This window comes from Adiantum capillus-veneris, chromosome 5 (assembly GCF_014529385.1).
Source record: "Adiantum capillus-veneris isolate H3 chromosome 5, ASM1452938v2, whole genome shotgun sequence".
Taxonomy (NCBI): domain Eukaryota; kingdom Viridiplantae; phylum Streptophyta; class Polypodiopsida; order Polypodiales; family Pteridaceae; genus Adiantum; species Adiantum capillus-veneris.
In genome coordinates this window covers 171,398,636-171,417,943 of record NC_140935.1, presented here as the reverse complement: position 1 = coordinate 171,417,943, position 19,308 = coordinate 171,398,636, and the positions used below count along the sequence as shown (strand labels likewise).

The 19,308-nt window shown below is 44.1% G+C and overlaps 1 protein-coding gene across 1 annotated transcript; it reads right to left on the bottom strand.

Annotated features, from left to right (window-relative positions):
• Positions 1 to 2,142: 2,142 nt before the first annotated feature.
• On the bottom strand, positions 2,143 to 19,026 carry LOC147458557 (L-Aspartase-like family protein). The gene is made up of 7 exons (XM_086513212.1): positions 18,684 to 19,026; positions 18,305 to 18,568; positions 18,111 to 18,227; positions 17,881 to 18,029; positions 17,060 to 17,351; positions 16,735 to 16,899; positions 2,143 to 2,625 (listed from the first exon to the last, which is right to left on the bottom strand). Exons 1-7 carry the CDS (start codon positions 18,984 to 18,986, stop codon positions 2,380 to 2,382), a joined length of 1,536 nt encoding a protein of 511 aa, XP_086369338.1. The 5' UTR covers positions 18,987 to 19,026; the 3' UTR covers positions 2,143 to 2,379.
• Between the last annotated feature and the right edge of the window lie 282 nt (positions 19,027 to 19,308).

Here is a 19,308-nt window from a genome sequence, read left to right as displayed (position 1 = left end):
AAGTTCCCGATCCATAGTGGTGTCCCTCCCAAAAAAAAAATACAAATATGCAAAGGCACAAAAATCCCGATGGCTTCCATAATGCTACCCTCAACCAAAAACAAGGCAAATATGCAAAGGCACAAAAACGCTAGGAAGGAGGGGAGAGGCCAATTTGCCATTTCTGGCACTGAAAGATGGTAGAAATCTAGGTACTTGCTCTCGGTCTTTTGACTGTCCTAAATGCTAGGGAGAGTCCGTGTCGCAAATTATCTACCCACTCCCAAATCCAAGAGCATGATGCTTTGGTACAATATGACATGTGAGTGTGAAGAGAGACATAGAGGGGGGGTTGATCAAGCCCCCTTAGCCACCAACAACCATAGATAGCCAATCGGCTACATATACATAATGGCATAATGCTCCTAACGTAACATGTGCCCTTACCTATAGATGGGTTAGAGGTGTAGGTAGGAAAAACCACTCAACAAACATGGATAAATCAAAGGGTAGTCAGATTTTTTCGCGTTTGTTTTGGCTCTCTCTCATCGAATTCAATCTTTGAGACCTCACATTGCTTGTTAATGATTGTTTACTCTGCAGGAAGGAGAGAGAGAGAGAGAGAGATTTTATTATCGTCCTCGGAGGTCAAATATGACCTATGGGATCAAAGTTACATGTGATGTAGTATATGTATGGTTGATGAGTGACTCTCGATGCTCCAAAATTATGGTGATGAGAGTCGCAATGGAGAGCCCACACTGTGGCTAGGAGAGAAAAGTATGTAGGTTTAAGTCATGGCTGAAAATATAAGAAAAGCGAGTTCGGATGTGACCAAAAGTTGAGCACAAGTGTGTGGTACTCTCACTCTCAACTTACAGTGAGCATAATGTGCACAATCGATTGACTCTTCTCCATTGCCCCAACGCTCTGTCTCGCATCAAAGAAAATGGAAGCTAAGTCGAATATTCAATTGTGATAGCGCATATCGCCGACAAGGGAATGGATTCAAGCATGTACGTGTGAGTACGGTTTCCTCTTTCAATGAGAAACATGGTTAAGCATGTACGTGTGAGTACGGTTTCCTCTTTCAATGAGAAACATGGTTTCGTAGCTGGGGGCAATATGGGTGGTGTAATTTATGAAGCATGACCCACCGGATTTCTTCCAAGCCGTAATACATTGACATTGTAGAAAAGTTTCATTCACTTGGGAATCAATTGAAGCATCATGTAGCAAGTGTAATGCATCCCATCTCCCAAACCACTTCTTTATGTGTTACATCCATCCCGTGCTCAAGATCTTGCTTTTATACGTCTTTTGAACTTTTTTGCTTGCTTTCCATGCAATTGTAGAAGTTCATATGAAAGGTTTTGATGCATCTTTATCATGTACTCCACAACCCTCTCCATGCCCATAACCTCAATTAGAAGAGATCCCAACTCAAGAAGTAGGAGCATATATGATGTTTGTGTCTTAACTTGGAGAAAGTTTATAAAAAAAACGCTTTTGAACATTTTCAGACTCTTTCCAAGTAAACTTTGAGATGCTCCCACCCCACACTTGAAAAAGAACCGGTTGTCACCAATGGTTTGAGAACATGTGTAATGCAAGAAACATGAGAGAGAGTTTGCGTGATAACATGCTCTACTAGGAACATTCCCAATGGGAACAAAGTGTAGCATCCCTATCCAATAGGCCCAGCTTCAAAAGATTTACTTCTACAAAAAAGAAGAAATTTATTGGAAGTTCATTTACAATGGGAGCATCTTGTTGAAAGAGGGAGAAATTGGTTTTAGTTGTGTTAAGAATCAAAGATTGTATGAATATGAGTGGTACATGTTAATCACAATGGATATGAAAGAAAATCCACGTTGTAGGACCCAACTTGTTTACTTACTAAACACCACCATAAAAATACCAGGCTGTTACATTCATTGTCTTGCCAAGTAACAAAGTCTCTTCTACAAAGAGCCTCAATTACTTGGTGTACTCCAAGGGTAATAAACAGTTGATGCTTTCTACCAAGAAACTTCTAACAATTGCAAATGATGAGACGAACTGGTTGCGAAAACATACAAGCAGCTCCAACAATGATTAGTAACAAAATAAAGACATCACCTCTGCAAGCTAAAACAGACCCAGCGAGAAACAAACCTCATCTTGAGAAGTATAGGACTCACCATTAAATAATTAAAAAGAACCATTGTGAAGTATAAAATGTTTTGAGTCTGCACAAGCCCCATCATCCTATCTTTTGCTGGTAAAATCATTGTGTTTCCTTTAATACTGTTCTCAATGGGCTTCTTTGATAAAGCCATACTTCTTAGTGCATGAGAGTCGCTGCAACAAAACCTCAAATGTAAACATTTCCCATCAACTATCTTGTGTAAAGTCAACCTATATGCCTAATTTGTCCTTCCAAAACTGCACTTGCTCTTTGACACATGCCTTGCCTGTTGAGCCGTAGGATTGAAACCTCTCTATGGCATTCTCAGCACCCAAATAGTTGGCCACATCCTCATCAAAGATGGGGTTGATTGACCTTAACTCACTAAGAGACAGCTCTGCTAATTGGCATCTCTTGGACAGAGCCAAAGCCACTGATTTTCCCACGATGTCATGAGACGTGCGAAAAGGAATACCCTGGAAGAACAAGCACTTGAAGAAGTTAACCAGAAGCTTTCAAAACTCTCTCTCTCTCTCTCTCTCTCTCTCTCTCTCTCGTGTGGTAGATTGGTTATGCCATTTCCCTCTTGAATAACAGGTCTTGAGTTCAACTCTCCTCGTCGGATAGATCTTTAAGGTCTCTTGGGATAGTTGCATACGATGTTAAAATCCTCCTTTTCTTCGTCTTCTTCTCCTTCTTCTCTCTCTCTCTCTCTCTCTCTCTCTCTCTCTCTCTCTCTCTCTCTCTCTCTGTGTGTATTGTTGTTTTTGGACTTCAAGAAAGCGTTTGACACAGTACCCCGTGAAGGGCTATGGTCACGTATGGAAACTCTGGGATTTCCTATGCATATCAAGGCAGCAATGGGACGCCTCTACCAAGAGGTCAGATGTAAACTCAAGACAAACACGGGTTTCTCACAATGGGAGCACTATGGGAGTTAAACAAGGATGCCCTCTGTCACCTACACTTTTTGAACTATGCATAGATGAGCTTGATGATTTCATTAACAAGGCTATGGGAGAGGGGGAAGATCACCCTAGCATTGGTACTTTCACACTACTTCTCCTCATATATGCCGATGATGTGGTTCTCTTTGCCTACAAGGCACTCCTCCTACAGAAACTTTTGTTGCAATGCAACGGGCTTGTCAGTTAATATAGCCAAAACAAAGGTTATGTCAATCCACGCATGTAGAAATGAGAATCAACCCATCATCACGTATGACAGGCAAACACTCCAAGCGGTTGAGAGGTTCAAGTACTTGGGCATCTATGTACCTTCAAACCATGCATGGGGAAGTTGCGCGCAAAACAGAATTGATGCAGGACAAGCGAAATACTATGAATTTGAGAACATATACAAGCAAAGTGTCACAAAGCGATGGGAAATCAAGTCTATGGCATTTGATGTATGCGTGGTCCAAACAATACTTTACGGTGTAGAGGTATGGGGGGGAGTATCCCCGCTAGCAATTGGAATGACATTGAAAAGATACAGAAAAAATTCCTATGTAGACACATGGGAATCAAAACTACCACCCCATACTCACTAATGCTTTTGGAGACGGGCAGGAAATGCAAGCCTTACAAAGGGTACACAGATACCTCATGAAAGTTAAGATGATGCCGGAGAGCCGTCTACCCCACACGGCATGGCAAGCCGGATGTAAACCGCAAAAGAATTACAAGAGTAAAGTTCTCACATCCAGTCTCGTAGAAGACACACGGAAATGGTTCTCTAGATGGAATGTGGGAGACCATGTGGACATGCATATAGAGGAAGGCACTGAACATGAGCATGGGCTGAATTTTGACAGAAGCATACTTGAAGCCCTACACACTAGATGGAGTACAGCAGTACACAGGTCCAAATTTGAATACTACGGCAAACACATCAATACACGATATTGGGAGACCTACAAGACTGGGGAGACCCAGATGCATATCAAGACACCTGTGTCCCACCGGGCAAGACGGGCCATTACTTTGATTCGGACGCGATCACACATGCTCAAGATTGAAACGGGAGGGTGGCTGAATATTAAGGAAAATAGAAGGACATGCACACAATGCAATTTAAACAAAGTGGAAAGCGAGGCCCATGTCACCATCGAGTGCCCAGCATACGCACATATCCGTGCTGATTTCCCACTGCTATTGCAAGGGGATGTCACCTTTGAGGAGCTTCTCTCTCGGACACACCCCTCCCAGTAGCTTTAGGCATCTACTTTGCCAAAGTATTGGATCATCACATAACACTCACACACAAGAAAGCTACTAGCCCACTACCCCCTCTACACACATGAGGGGAGCATCTTGTAGATTTTTTTGTGGTCCCATGGGTCATTTTGGCCCCCCGAGGACGTAAATACAACATCATCATCATCATCATCATCTCTCTCTCTCTCTCTCTCTCTCTCTCTCTCTCTCTCTCTCTCTATATATATATATATATATATATATATATATATATATATATATATATATATATATATATATATATATATATATATATATATATATATATAACGCTCTCGCCTTTCTTTGAGCGTGTACACATTATCCACGTTCTTAATTTTCTTGATTTCCTCGGAACACATGCAATTGCTTGATTTTATTAGAGTACACTGAAGACACTTCATGATTTTTTTTGCTGTACAAAATTACACAACACATTACACACGCTTCTTGATATTTTTTTGCGCTCTCTCATCTTAACACATTCCTTCGCAGGTTTTGATGACTTATGCACATCAAGCGTAGGAAGCCATGCACATCAACGACCACAGACTCGAGCACAGACGACAACGACAAGATGCTCAACAATCTCATCAACAACAGCAAGATAACCATAGCTGGTAACATCTATACCATTCAACACAATCTACTTGCCAAGATTGCCAAGCTTGAGGCAGATGCAAAGAAGCCAAAGGAGAAGGCTCTCATGAGAGAGGAGGTCAACCTCTTCAAAGGGGAGGCAACGTCACTCCATTACTATTACTAACCACCAAGAGAGGAGAAAGAAATCACCAAGGGGGACACAAATGCCTTCGATGGGGCTTTAACAAGCAGACACATGGCAGGCAATGCAATTCCCATGATTTTAGGAGTTCAAGATACCTCTTCAAAGGGGAGGCAACGTCACTCCATTACTATTACTAACCACCAAGAGAGGAGAAAGAAATCACCAAGGGGGACACAAATGCCTTCGATGGGGCTTTAACAAGCAGACACATGGCAGGCAATGCAATTCCCATGATTTTAGGAGTTCAAGATGCTACAGCCTACACCCCTTGGATGAGGCAAGAGTGGAAGGACTTTAGAGGACACCGCGACTCCCTCGCTTTATTATCATTATCTTCTCCTACAAGAGTCACATCGCCATCTCCCTTATCTATAAGGGGATAACCTTGTTGCCCAATGTATAACCGAAAGCCACTAGAACTCATTGCAATAATCACCAAACTCAAACAAAACAGCAAACACGTGGGCATGTTGCAGGTCTCCTAGGCGTTTCCTTTGCTCTCACCTTGAGTATTTGTATTATGTTGTGTATTGGATATTGATTGCTCGATAGAGTGGGTATATTCTCTTCGGCACAAGTGGAAAGGACAAAGTTTTGACGAAGATTTTAAGGAAGCAAGTTACAACATTGGAAGTATTTGTGCTCTACCGAGTCCGTATCGTGTTTGGCATATTGTGTTGAATTGTCACCGCAAGTTTGTTCTTGGAAAATGCAAGGAATGGCTGACATATGGTTCGCTTCACAAACTACTGACGTGTCAAGCCACTAAAGAGCTGAGCCCACTTGCAGATCCCGACCGAGGGGCCTAAACCTTAGAAACAATAGAAGAAACAAGAGTTTTCACCAACTTACAAATCTTTCCCAAGTGGGCCAAACAACTTAAAGTTATACCGACTTTTGGGGCCCTGTCCGATGGGGCCCAAGTCACTAGGAGCACCCACACACACAAAAAGATTGCATAAAAATCTGATGACGTGCCAGATGTTGTGCGGGCAGGCTGAATATCGCGCTGACTGTTGACGTGGCAGATTTCGGGACTTTACGCTGACAGTGCTGATGTGGCAGATTTTGGGATTTTACGCTCGCAGGGCTGACGTGGAAGATTTCCTGATTTTGCGCTGACAGTGCTGACATGGCAGCTGTACAGATTTCTTGTTTTTGAGCTGGCCGATTGCACTGAGCTTTTGAAAGCTAGTTGTTTTTAGAGTAAGTGCTTTTCATGTACTGCTTTTTAGAGAGGCCAAGGGCCTTCAAAAAGATGAGCTGGGCTCTTCCTCTGGCATTCAACCGGGAAGGTGAAGCGAAGCAAAGTGCCAGAGTCCCACAGAGTTTGTACTTTGGTGAAGCAATATAAAGAAATACCAAAAGGGGCGCCAGGGTTTGGGGCTAAAGCTCTCTCTTGGGGTGGAACTCCGCCACTCCCCGTCTCGTGTGTCGTGCATCTCTTTGAGCTCAATGTTATTTGAAGAGCTAAAAGTTATTCAATCTGTTCTTTTCCATTGGCACATGGTGTCGTCCCGTTACAGTGGTATCAGAGCCAGGTTTCAATCATGGGACTTGTGGGTTATGAGCCCACCACGCTTCCGTTGCTCCCACGGCAGAAAGATCCCCACGGCCACCTCAGGCTAAGAGAGCTAGACTTGCTATTAGCATTTATGGCATAAATCTGGAGAGTTCAAATGAATTGTGCAGAGCATATGGAAAAGTCACCGGCTTCAAAGCCTTGATCTTCTTTGACCCCAGAGCTACAGAGAACTTCATCAATCTAAGAGGTCTGGTTCATATATTTTGCCATCTTCGGGTCCTTGGCAAAACTGAGCATCATCTTCGTTGCATCGCCGATCAATTGACGACGGTTCATATCTCTTTGCTCCGCCTGAGTAGGCCGAGGCGGTCCATACTCTCTGCCAGAATCTTCGTTGTGATCCCAGCCCGCATCTCCAGATGCAGAGGGAGTCAACTGATCCATGCATGAAGCCATAGGTGCCGCGGGAAAAAAAAAATCGGAGATCGGATTTCCCGTAGAAGAGAAATCGGCCGTGCTCTGATAACACTGTAATAGACTTGGACACTCCAAGTCAAGAATCAACCGCGACAGCACCAAATAACCACTTCAAAACAATTCACAGATCACAATAGATTTGCATTGGCCCGGCGGAGTTCCGTGCCTAGAGATATTGGCCCCAAAGACTGGCGTCCCTTTCGGTATTTCTTTTTGTATTAATCAATCATCAAAGTACAAGAGAGCGGTTAGGGTTTCACTCTCAGACTCTCCGTCTGATGCTCTGAGAAGTGAGGCCCTCACCACTAATTTAAAGATTACAAGGGATGCCCAAAAGCAGAGCCCCAAAAGCTCTTAAAATAAAAAGCATCAGTTCTCTCTCTCTCTCTTAGAGTCTTTTGTCTTTTTTTATTTAAAAAAAAACAAAATTCGTGTCGCTCATCATTTTTTTTATTTTATTTTTTTTAAATTTCAACCTCCGCGATTTCCAGAAATTAGGGTTTTTGGCAAAAATTAGGGTTTGCAGGAATTTCAGGGTTTTTGGTAGAAATTCGGGTTTCTGTTGTCCGCCACATCATCACTTTGTGACAGGTGGCTCTGCCTGCGTACTCTGTGACTCTGCCTGCTGCTGGCTAGCCCTTGAGGGCTAGGGCTGGGCTTGTGGTGTAGGTCGAGGTCTCCTCCCTGGACAGGCCTTCGCAAGATGGCCCATCTGTCGACAAATGAAACACTGATTCGGGAGGCCCGAATACTCCACGCTCTATCGGAACCAACCCCCATTCACCCGAGGAAGTAGGATGACCTTCGAGAGAGCGTGGGTGTCCCTGACCAGAATACATACTGAGGGAATGCCGGCCACCTTGGCAGCTACTGAGACTGCCGTGTGAGGTGTCTTGTAAGGTGCAGCGGAATGAAATGTTTGAGCTTTGCTCAAGATGAGTGCTCCAATATGTGCTCAAGGTTCCTTTTGTTCTTATGGAAGGGAGAGCCTTCCGTTCTTAATTAGAGTGCAGTGGACACAAACAAAGTGAATGGACACTGTGCGTGAAAGTGTATGAGACTGAGAGAGAGAAGAGAATACGACATCAGAGACGTTGTAAAACCCTCCTCCGAAGGCCCCACTCTCTATGGCGAGAGCGGTCTACTTATGATTGCAGAAATCTCTACAATTGCACAAATCTCTACAATGCTTGGAGTCTCGAGAACTAACACTGACCATTCATTCTACATACAAGAATAAGGACTCATAACCCTAACACTAATGTGTTTGGAGTCCACCCAAACCTGTGTCTCCTCTCTTCTCATCTGTTCTCCATTGTTGAACCCACACACGCTCTCGCACACGCACTTCAATTGGTATCAAAGCTCAGGCATTGGGAGCACCATTGGAGCTCAGCGGGGAGGCAGGCGGAGAAGCAGCAAAAACTACAGTACGTTTTTGCAGATCTATTTTGGCCTACCAAAACGTCTTCATTCAAGCCGATTCCCGCGATTCCTGACTGGTTTTTCGTCCTCTTCAACTTTGCAGAAGAAAGTTTTCTCAAAATCTTAAACAATCCATCGAAAAGTTTTGAGCTAACTTCAATTGTTTTGCAGATATGTTGTAATTGCGGACGATTACTCTCTTTCAAGAAGAGGAGATGTCACAAACTGCAGACATATCAAAGCCTTGAAGAAGGGAGCCAACTTATAGATGTCGGCCAAGGGGCCTAAACCCTAAAAAGAACAAGTAACAAAAGAAGAAGTCCTACCAACTTATGGGGACCCCGTCCGAAGGGGCCCCAAGTGACATAAAGAATTAAAATAAAACAGGACCCACACACACACTGACAGTTTTACGTGGCAGCTGTACGGAGATTTTCGGAAATTCCGCTGACTACTAACGTGGCAGAATTGTATGGATTTTCGCTTTTCACACTGGCAGTGCTGACGTGGCAGGACTGTACGGATTTCCGTAAATTGCACTCGCAGCTTTTTAGCATTGCTTTTGGACCAAAAGCTTTTGAGTTTTATAGGATTTTTACTGTAACTGCTTTTCAGGCCAAGGGCCTTTAAATATGAGGTTAGAGCTCATTCTCTGGGATGCTTCCTGGAGAAGGTGCAGAGTCTCGAGTACCGGCTTGTACTGTGTTGATGCAATATAAAGAATACCGAAAGGGAGGCCAAGGTTTGGGGCCAATACTCTCTGGGGTGGAATTCTGCCACACCGTGTCGCATGTCGTCTCTCTCTCTCTCTCTCTCTCTCTCTCTCTCTCTCTCTCTCTCTCAGTTCAGTTGTTATTCAAGTACTAAAAGTCTGCTCAATCTGTTCTTTTCTATTGGCACGAGGTGTCCGTTTTGTGATAGTTCTTGAACTTCACCAACTAGCGTCTTGCAACCTGTCCTTTAACTTTTCTGTCCTTATGTGCCAAAACTTGCTCAGGTACCAGAATGTCATTAAGTTCCTCAACTTCTGGCTGATCCTCATCTGGTATATCTTCTGGCACATCACCCACGAAGGGTCTTAGAAGACTCGCGTGAAACGCATTATGAATCTTCCACGCATCAGGCAATTTCAACCTGTAAGCCACATCGCTGATCTTGTCAAGCACTTGAAAAGGTCCATAGTAACACACGGTGAGCTTAGAAAACAGTCGTTCCTTGCCCTTCATCTTCTTTAACCTTGCCTTCTCGAACCTTAACAGAACCCAATCACCAAGTGATAACAGCAATTCACGACGGTGAGAATCAGCAGCCTTTTTCTGCTTTGCCTCAATCTTCTCCAAGGCAACTTTAATTTTCTTATAATTTCATCCATGTTCTCAACATATCGATCTGCCTCAAAGATCTTGTCCTTTGTATGCAAAATGGGAGGAACTTTTTTGCCGACTTCAACAATCTCGAAAGGTGCTTTGCCAGTCGACGAATGCACCGTATTATTGTACGCATACTCAAGCATAGGCAGATACTGTTCCCACTTGCCCTAATTATCTGACACATAGCATTTCAGCAGATCTAAGACAATGTAATTAGCCTCTTCTAACTGTCCATCAGGTTGTGGATGAAACAAAGACGAGAACTTGAGCGTAGTGCCCATGTTCTCAAACATTCCTCTCCAAAACAAACTTATCATGCAAGGATCACGATCATTGACAATCGATTGTGGCATACCATGGTACTTAAACACATTGTACATGAACAAGCGTGCCATCTGATCACATTTTATGCCATTCCTGACAAGGATAAAATGGGCCTGCTTGTTGAACTTGCAGATGATGATCCATATACCATCATTCCCCGCTGGCATTCTTGGAAGATCAAAGACAAAATCCATAGCAATGCTTTCCCATGGCTTATCCGAAATCGGCAGTGGTTATAACAACCCTTGTGCCTTTTGCCTGTCAAACTTGACCTTTTGGCAATCACGCATGCTGCACAAAGGCATCGACATCTCTCCTCAAGGTAGGCCAATAGAAGAATGTCTCTACCGCTTTAACTGTTGCATCAATACCACGATGCCCTGCATACGGTGGGACATGACTGCCGAACTCACTTCCACTGGCATAAACCCTCTGATTCCTGCCCAAAAACAGTAAATTCAGCACGCTGGTTTTTGCCATGTTTTCAGCCCTAAACAGTGCCTGAACTGCCCTCTAGCAGTGGGGCACTATTCCCAAGGGCTCTGGTGACCATTTGGCTGAAAAACAGTCAAAATACAGCGCATAACCAACGCTGAGATCGCACCTGTACGGTGAGGTTATCACCCTCACCGGTGCCTACTTTTGAAGCAGCAGTCAACTACTCCTGTTCCTGCTCGGAGGCTCTTGCCTCAGCAGAAACGCATGTAATCACATAGCCGTACATGAGTCAAATGAAGATGCACACAATAGCTCTTAACCTGTGGCAGCTTGCAAATGAGGCTTCTCGAGTCTCCCCCTCTTCTCCATGAGGAAACTGCACCAGAACACGCCACTTGGCACATTTACAAGCATTTTCCCGTTTAGGGCTTCCCGGTTAAAAATCTCCCGATTGGTTGCCCAGTTGACTTTGCAGCAGAGTTCTAAAATGATCCCCTTGTCATTCCGCACAAACAAATTTCATGGCTTAAAATAACAATTCCCTAATTTTTAGGAGATGCTTGCGTTGGGCTTCCATTGGTCTTCTGACCATCTATCCCCATTGGGATCGCATCCAAAAATACAATGCAGCCCAACTGTTGGGTACTTTCCTTTGGTGACCCACCTTGGCTTTATGCCTTTATTGAGTTCACTTCCCAATACCCACCAACTTGCTAAGTGCGACGGGGAAACCTACATGATCTTGAACTGAGCCTAGACATCCTCTTACTATACGAATTTCAGTGCCGACCAACTTCCCGTCTGCAAATGAAACTAACGTTGACATTGGCCATACAATGTCTGACCATTTGCAACTTCAAAAAGAGTCTCAAAAATAAAACAAAAATCATTGGAAAGAAACCAACAGCTAAGGTTAGCAGTTGCCACGTCCTCGTGACATAGTTAAACAGTTGCCACGTCCTCGTGACATACCCCCCTCTTGAAATCGCAAACGTCCTCGATTGCATACCATAATTACATGCCACTGATGACCTTGTGTTGTTAGCACTCTTTTATCATCGCATGTATCCGCAAGAAAGGTCGTAACTCATGGATACAAATGACTTGATGATATCTTCATACTTTTGTCAATTACATTGAATTCATATGTACATTTGATGTGCTAGCTCTATCATTACCCCTCCTTTGCGCACGTTGCGTTGGGGCATACGTAGGCTGTAACCCAAAGGCTTCAAGGTAAAGCAGCAATACATTTGGTGACTCTGGCAGTTCATGCTCTTCCATCCACTTTGCATCCATAGGCGGATAGTTCTAGAACTTCACCAACTAGCGTCTTACAACCTGTCCTTTTAACTTTTCTATCCTTATGTGCCAAAACTTGCTCAGGTACCAGGATCTCATTAAGTTCTTCAACTTCTGGTTGATCCTCATCTAGCATATTTTCTGGCACATCAGCCACGAAGGGTCTTAGAAGACTCACGTGAAACGCATTATGAATCTTCCATGCATCAGGCAATTTCAACCTGTAAGCCACATCGTTGAGCTTATCAAGCACTTGAAAAGGCCCATAGTAACGCATGTTGAGCTTAGAAAACAGTTGTTCCTTGCCCTTCATCTTCTTTAACCTTGCCTTCCCGAATCTTAACAGAACCCAATCACCAAGTGATAACCGCAATTCACGACGGTGACGATCAGCACCCTTTTTCTGCTTTGCCTCAGTCTTCTCCAAGGCAACTTTAATTTTCTTATACATTTCATCCATGTTCTCAACATATCGATCTGTCTCAAAGATCTTGTCCTTTGTATGCAAAATGGGAGGAACTTTTTTGCCGACTTCAACAATCTCAAAAGGTGCTTTGCCAGTCAACGAATGCATCGTATTATGTACGCATACTCAAGCATAGGCAAATACTGTTCCCACTTCCCCTTATTATCTGACACATAGCATTTCAGCAGATCTAAGACAGTGGAATTAGGCTCGTCTGACTGTCCATCAGTTTGTGGATGAAACGAAGACGAGAACTTGAGCGTAGTGCCCATGTTCTCAAACATTCCTCTCCAAAACAAACTTGTCATGCGAGGATCGCGATCACTAACAATCGATTGTGGCATACCATGGTACTTAAACACATTGTACATGAACAAGCGTGCCATCTAATCAGATTTTATGCCATCTGATCAGACTTTATTTTCTTCCTAACAGGGATAAAATGGGCCTGCTTGCTGAACCTGCAGATAATGGTCCATATACCATCATTCCTCGTTGGCGTTCTTGGAAGATCAAAGACAAAATCCATAGCAATGCTTTCCCATGGCTTATCCGGAATTGACAGTGGTTGTCACAACCCTTGTGCCTTTTGCCTATCAAACTTGACCTTTTGGCAAATTACGCATGCTGCACAAAGGCATCGACATCTCTCCTCAAGGTAGACCAATAAAAGAATGTCTCTACCGCTTTAACTGTTGCATCAATACCACGATGCCCTGCATACGGTGGGACATGACTCTCTTCCGAACTCACTTCCACTGGCATAAACCCTCTAATTCCTGCCCAAAAACAGTAAATTCAGCACGCTATATTTACTAGTTTTTGCCCTATTTTCAGCCCTAAACAATGCCTGAACTGCCCTCTAGCAGTGGGGCACTATTCCCAAGGGCTCTGGCATCCGTATGGCTGAAAACAGTCAAAATACAGCGCATAACCAACATTGAAATCGCGCCTGTACAGTGAGGTGTCACCCTCACCCGTGCCTGCTTTTGGAGCAGCAGTCAGCTACTCTTGTTCCTGCTCAGGGAGGCTCTTGCCTCAGCAAAAACGCATGTAACCACACAACTGTACATGAGTCAAATGCAGAGCCCTCTTGTGGGGCATCACATGACTGCACGTAGGGAAGAGAGAGAGCAGTGTAGAGTGTGCAAGACATCACTTCTTGCACTACTGTACATGAGAGGAAAAGCTTGCACACAATAGCTCTTAATGTGTCGCAGCTTGCAAATGAGGCCTCTCCCAGCTACAAATCAAGCGCCCCCTCTTCTCCATGAGGAAACTGCACCAAAACACGCCACTTCGCACATTTACAAGCATTTTCCCGTTTTGGGCTTACTGGTTAAAAATCTCCCGACTGGTTGCCAGTAGAGTTCTGTTGCCAAATTGGCTTTATCTGACAGAAAAATAATTCTAAATGAATTATTGGATTTATAAGTGAGAGGGTTTTTTCGCTTGGAACACCAAGGAAAAATAATTCTAAATGAATTATTGGAATTTTAAGTGAGGGTTTTTCTCACTGGAGACATCCGAGTACATAATATTCCTAGTGCGTCATTCAGAGTAATGACGGGAGCACTGTGAAAGGGAATATCTGTAAGGCCACCAGGAACGGGTACTTCTGATGCGTCACATCGGATGGGTGACAAGGAGCATTGGAAAGAAGCATCCGACCATCCGGGAACGGACATCTCTGGTGCGTCATAGGATGGGTGACATAGAGCATCGTGAAGGAGATTGTACCATAAGTTCGGTAGGAAAGGACTAGGTGATGGGTATTCCTGATGCGTCACAAGGTGGGTGACGGGTGCATCGGAAAGGGAATATCCATAGTCGGGAGGAAATTCCGAACTGTGTTAGAATTGTGCACAAGGAAAAAGCAAGCACTTGAATGAAGATGGGTTCAGAGGAAACTTTGAGGAAAAACAGATGCTTTTTGAGAAAGCGGGATTGCTTTTCAGGAAAGCAGATGCTTTCCCGCGAGGAAGTCTATGTCTGCATTGCATTGCAACTGTGCATGTGATTGCATCCAGGGACGCCTGGGAAGTGCTGTGAAAGCATTGTTTTTAACTTATAAGGTTTTATTGAGTTTTTGGGCAGGTCCAGACTATTTTTAAAATACCCCGGCTGCCCACTTATTAGATAAATAAGGCAACAGATCAGCCAGCGTTTTCTCTCTCTTTTTCTGGCAGAACAAGGGGGGAAAAAAAAAAAAAACGGCCGCGATCTCTACGCGAGCAGCTATTCGTGCCCGTGGCTAGGAGCTATAAAAGCATCACATGCCCTCACTCAGAGGGGAGGACCAATCTTTGCAAGGAGGAGATGCTACTGCAGATTTCAGCCGTAAAGAAGACGTTGCCGGTGATGCCCATGGCTGCCCCAAGTGTACCAGATGTCGCCAAGATCCAGTGCGCGAGTTCCCTCGCGAAGAAGTGCCTACGAAGCGTGTTTCCATCGCGACAAGTTGCTGTTTTTCTCTGTTTTCAACCCATAAACGTCGTAGACGGGGCTGATTTACGAGAAGGAACCCAAGAACACACCTCTTTTGTGTGTAGGATTGGAAGAGAGGATTTTCTATGGAGAGATCTCTTCCGAGGAATTGCTTTTCGAGAATCGAGTTGCATTTCGAGCGTCGAGACTTTGAAGGTAACGATTTTCATGTTCTGATCTTTGAGTATTTGATTGCAAGTGTACTTCCTCTTCGTGAGGGAGTAGGAGCAGAGGAAGGCATGAGCCTCTGCAGGAGAAAAGCGCTCTGAGGAACTAGAGCCAGATCAGCCCAAGGGTTTCGTACCCGAGTTTGGGAAGTAGATCCACAGATCGGAGAGAGGTAGTCTCTAAAGTTGTGATCCGGAAGTTGGGATTCCCAAGTAAGGACTTCGTGTCCGAGAAAGCAGAGTTGTTCTGCGGAAAGAGGACTATGGAAAGAGAGTTGGAAAAGAGTTGCAGGGATGCCATGCCCCGAGTCTGGAAGGTGAGATCCAGAGGCGAGAACCTTGATTCTCGAGGAATTGGAATAAGGAACGGAAGTTCCTTGAATAGGGTTTTGCCCTAGGAATCGGAAGCTGAGGCTTCCGGGAACCATCAAGTCTTATTCTAGAACGAACGTGGTAATACGTTCGGTTCAAGTGCTTGTATAGACTTCTCCTCAGTAATAAAGATACTATTACGGGGGGGGGGACCAACCCATCTTCTGGTCCCCAGTACTGTGTCGATCTTCTCACTCTCTATCTATTTATTTCTCTCTATATCCGCTGGCTTCAGTAATAAGTGATAAATCCTATTTATCCGAATGTATTTTATATTGTTATGCGCTCCCGTTTGTGACAAGTTCTAAAATGTTCTCCTTGTCATTCCGCGCAAACAAATTTCATGGCCCAAAATAGCAGTTCCCTAATTTTAAGAAGATGCTTCCGTTGGGCTCCCACTGATCTTCTGACCATCTATCCCCATTGGGACCGCATCCAAAAATACAATGTAGCCCAACTGTCGGGTACTTTCCTTTGGTGACCCACTTTGGCTTTATGTCTTTATTGAGTTCACTTCCAATATCCACCAACTTGCCAAGTGCGACGGGGGACCTACATGATCTTGAACTAAGCATAGACATCCTCTTACTATACGAATTCCAGTGCCGACCAACTTCCCGTCTACGGGTGAAACTACCGTTCACATTGGCCATACAATGTCCGACCATTTGCAACTTTAAAAAGAGGGTCTCAAAAATAAAACAAAAATCATTGGAAAGAAACCAACAACTAAGGTTAGCAGTTGCCACGTCCTCGTGACATAGTTAACAATTCCCACATCCTCGTGACACACGCAGACTCCCCAAATCTGAAACCCAAAGCTCAGCGCAAGATCCTATAAAACACAGCATAAATCTCACCGTCAATCACGAGATGTACGGATGATGACATAGCAGGCAGCCTACGGACTGATGCGGACGTGGCTGATGTTTACCCTAGGTTTCCAAGCAGCAGTTATACGTGTGTGTGTGTGTGTACATACCTTCGTAAGGTCAGAATAGTCTGAACTTCCGAATTATAAGAGGGGATAAAGAATTACAAAATCACAAAAGAAAGGGATCTGGGCATATTTATTTGTGCTCATGCTCATGTGTATGTATGCAAACGTGGGCACAATTGTTGTGGAGAAAGATGTCATGGTCTTTCTGTAGGTGTGTGTGACTCCATGTGTAGAATGTATCATGAAAACTTCACAGCAAAATTGTTACCTTGTACACACAATAATCAGCCATTGTTGTTGCATCTAGATGTCCCGCTGGAAGAGATTTTGCAATCCGCTCCATGTTAAAAGATATATTGAGTGCAAACTCTGTGGAGACCTCCAGCATTGCATTTACTGTATCAACACTATCAAACAGGGGTTCCTTATCTTCCTGTGAAGCCAACAAGAAAGAAAATCACTGAAGCTTCCTTCTCAAACACAATCCCTTTCTGACAGGTAGAGACGATAAAAGTATTAACATATGAAGCACTCTTTAAGTCTCTTAAGAAAAGAGCAGAACCCAGATCAAAGAAACTCTATTAATTTGTTACCTGTAAGTCACGATTGTATGCTTGTGGTAACCCTTTGCACAGTACGAGAAGTGTAGTAAGGCTGCCGATCACTCGAGCTGACTTCCCCCGTACAAGCTCCATGGGATCTGGGTTCTTTTTTTGAGGCATTATACTGCTCCCAGTTGACACTGCATCACTTGGTATCAAAAAACCAAACTCCTCTGAAGCCCACAAAACCCACTCTTCAGCAAGTCGAGAAAGGTGTACTGCTGCAATGGAGTTGGCAGACAGAAACTCCAAGAGAAAATCACGATCCGAAACCGCATCTACACTGCAGCATAGTATACAAGTAAACTCCCTTTTGGTCTACAAAACTCTTTCTCTCAATCTTGCACATTCCTTGTAGTTAAACACGTAACTTATTGGGAATTGTAATTTGCTTGGTGCTGTAACCAGACCTAGTTTCTCCAAAATACATAATGTGCCTTTCTCAAGGCCCCTGTCTTCCACTAAAATTTCAAATCTATCGCTAAATTAAGTATTCCCATAAACACAGACCATATATCGATTCCTTTTCACACCATCAACTGGAGATGCACTCATGTGTGGGGCCCCACATGAAGACCATGATAATTTTAAATAATGTGAAGTTTCCTAACGAAAACAAAAAGGTGGCATTCATCTTGTAGGAGTCCAAGAAGCTACATTCCAATTGTACACTGACTTTCACAAAGTATATCTTCTGTACACACGCACTTAGAACTACTGCGCATGCCACTAATAACGTAAGCTCCACCTTAGAATTAGTGACGCAAAACATGCAATGCAAGCATGACTGTAATAATGGATTTGATGTGTACCTATTTCGTAAAGGAGCAGTAAAGCCAAGGGCCCTAGCAGTTGCAAATCTGTCTATCGGAAGTCCAGTGCCTGCAAGTGCACAAGAGCCAAGAGGACAGTAGTTCATCCGTGCTTGGCAGTCTGATAGACGTCCAGCATCGCGATCCAGCTAGAGGCGAAGCAAAGGAGCTAAACATCACTCATGCATCAAAGCAGAGGCACATGCAAGAGACAAGGATTGCAGAATAACCTGCTCTACATACGCCAAAAGAAGATGCGGAAGAAGAAGAGGTTGAGCTCTTTGTAGATGAGTATAACCAGGTATAATTAAGTCCTCATACCTGACTGCCAGTCTAACCAATGCAGCCTACATCATGATATACTCACTCTCAGCGAGGCAAATAACTCAAAAAATGTTCAAAGAAAGGATTGAATAACCTCAACCTGTAGTCCCACAATTTTCCCGAGCAAACGGTCAATTGCTTCACGACACCACAAGCGCACATCTGTCACAACCTGGTCGTTGCGGCTACGGGCAGTATGCAGCTTCTTGGCTGGCTCACCAACCAGATCAATCAAAGCTGCTTCAATGTTCATGTGAACATCTTCCCGATCAGCTCTCCACGCAAACTCACCAGATTCAATTCTCCTTTCTATTTCATCAAGGCCCCCAATAATTTTGCCTTTGTCCTCCATAGTGATGAGGCCCTGATAAAGAAATGAAACCAGCATGCAGAAAATCAAAACGGCTGGCTCATAACAAGATGCTCACGGTCAACACACCTACAGATACAAAGGTTGAGGTCGGAAGCATGGAAAGGACCTGTTCCGCGAGCATGGAGGCATGAGCACGGCTTCCTTGAATATCGTGTTTGTAGAGTTTCTTGTCAAAGGAGACAGACTCGCTAAACTTCTCCACAGATGGGGTGACACTCTCTTCAAATCGTCCGCCCCACAACTTCGTCTCTACGGCCGCCATTCTACTTGTGCCGGATTCAAGGTGAGGAGCGATCGAGCATCTGCACGAGCACAATGAGCCTCTGCTGCTGTTGCTCTTATCCTGCACGCGAAGGGATCTCGCACGGTCCGCTGCCGGAACGATGCCTACTCGGGCTAGGCTCACCATCCTTCGGAGTGCTCTTCCGTTTCAAATAGTAGCCACCACCTGGCTTAAGTATTGGCTTAAGTATTGGTACAGATTCATGTTCCAAGTATAATGGCTAAGAGCAGAGTCCCACCCAAGGTGAGCACCTTCATTTTTGGCCTGTGGAAAGCCATAGGGTTCATTGTGTAAGGTTGTTGCAACATTGAAGTCGTTGGATTCTTTGGTTAGATGAACGTCACTTGGCAAGGGTCTTTGTAAAATAACTTTGTTGTCTCTTTTGTTTCTTTACATCACCTTTTTTGAGAGACAAGTGTCCATAAGAGATTCAAAAGTCTTGTGAATA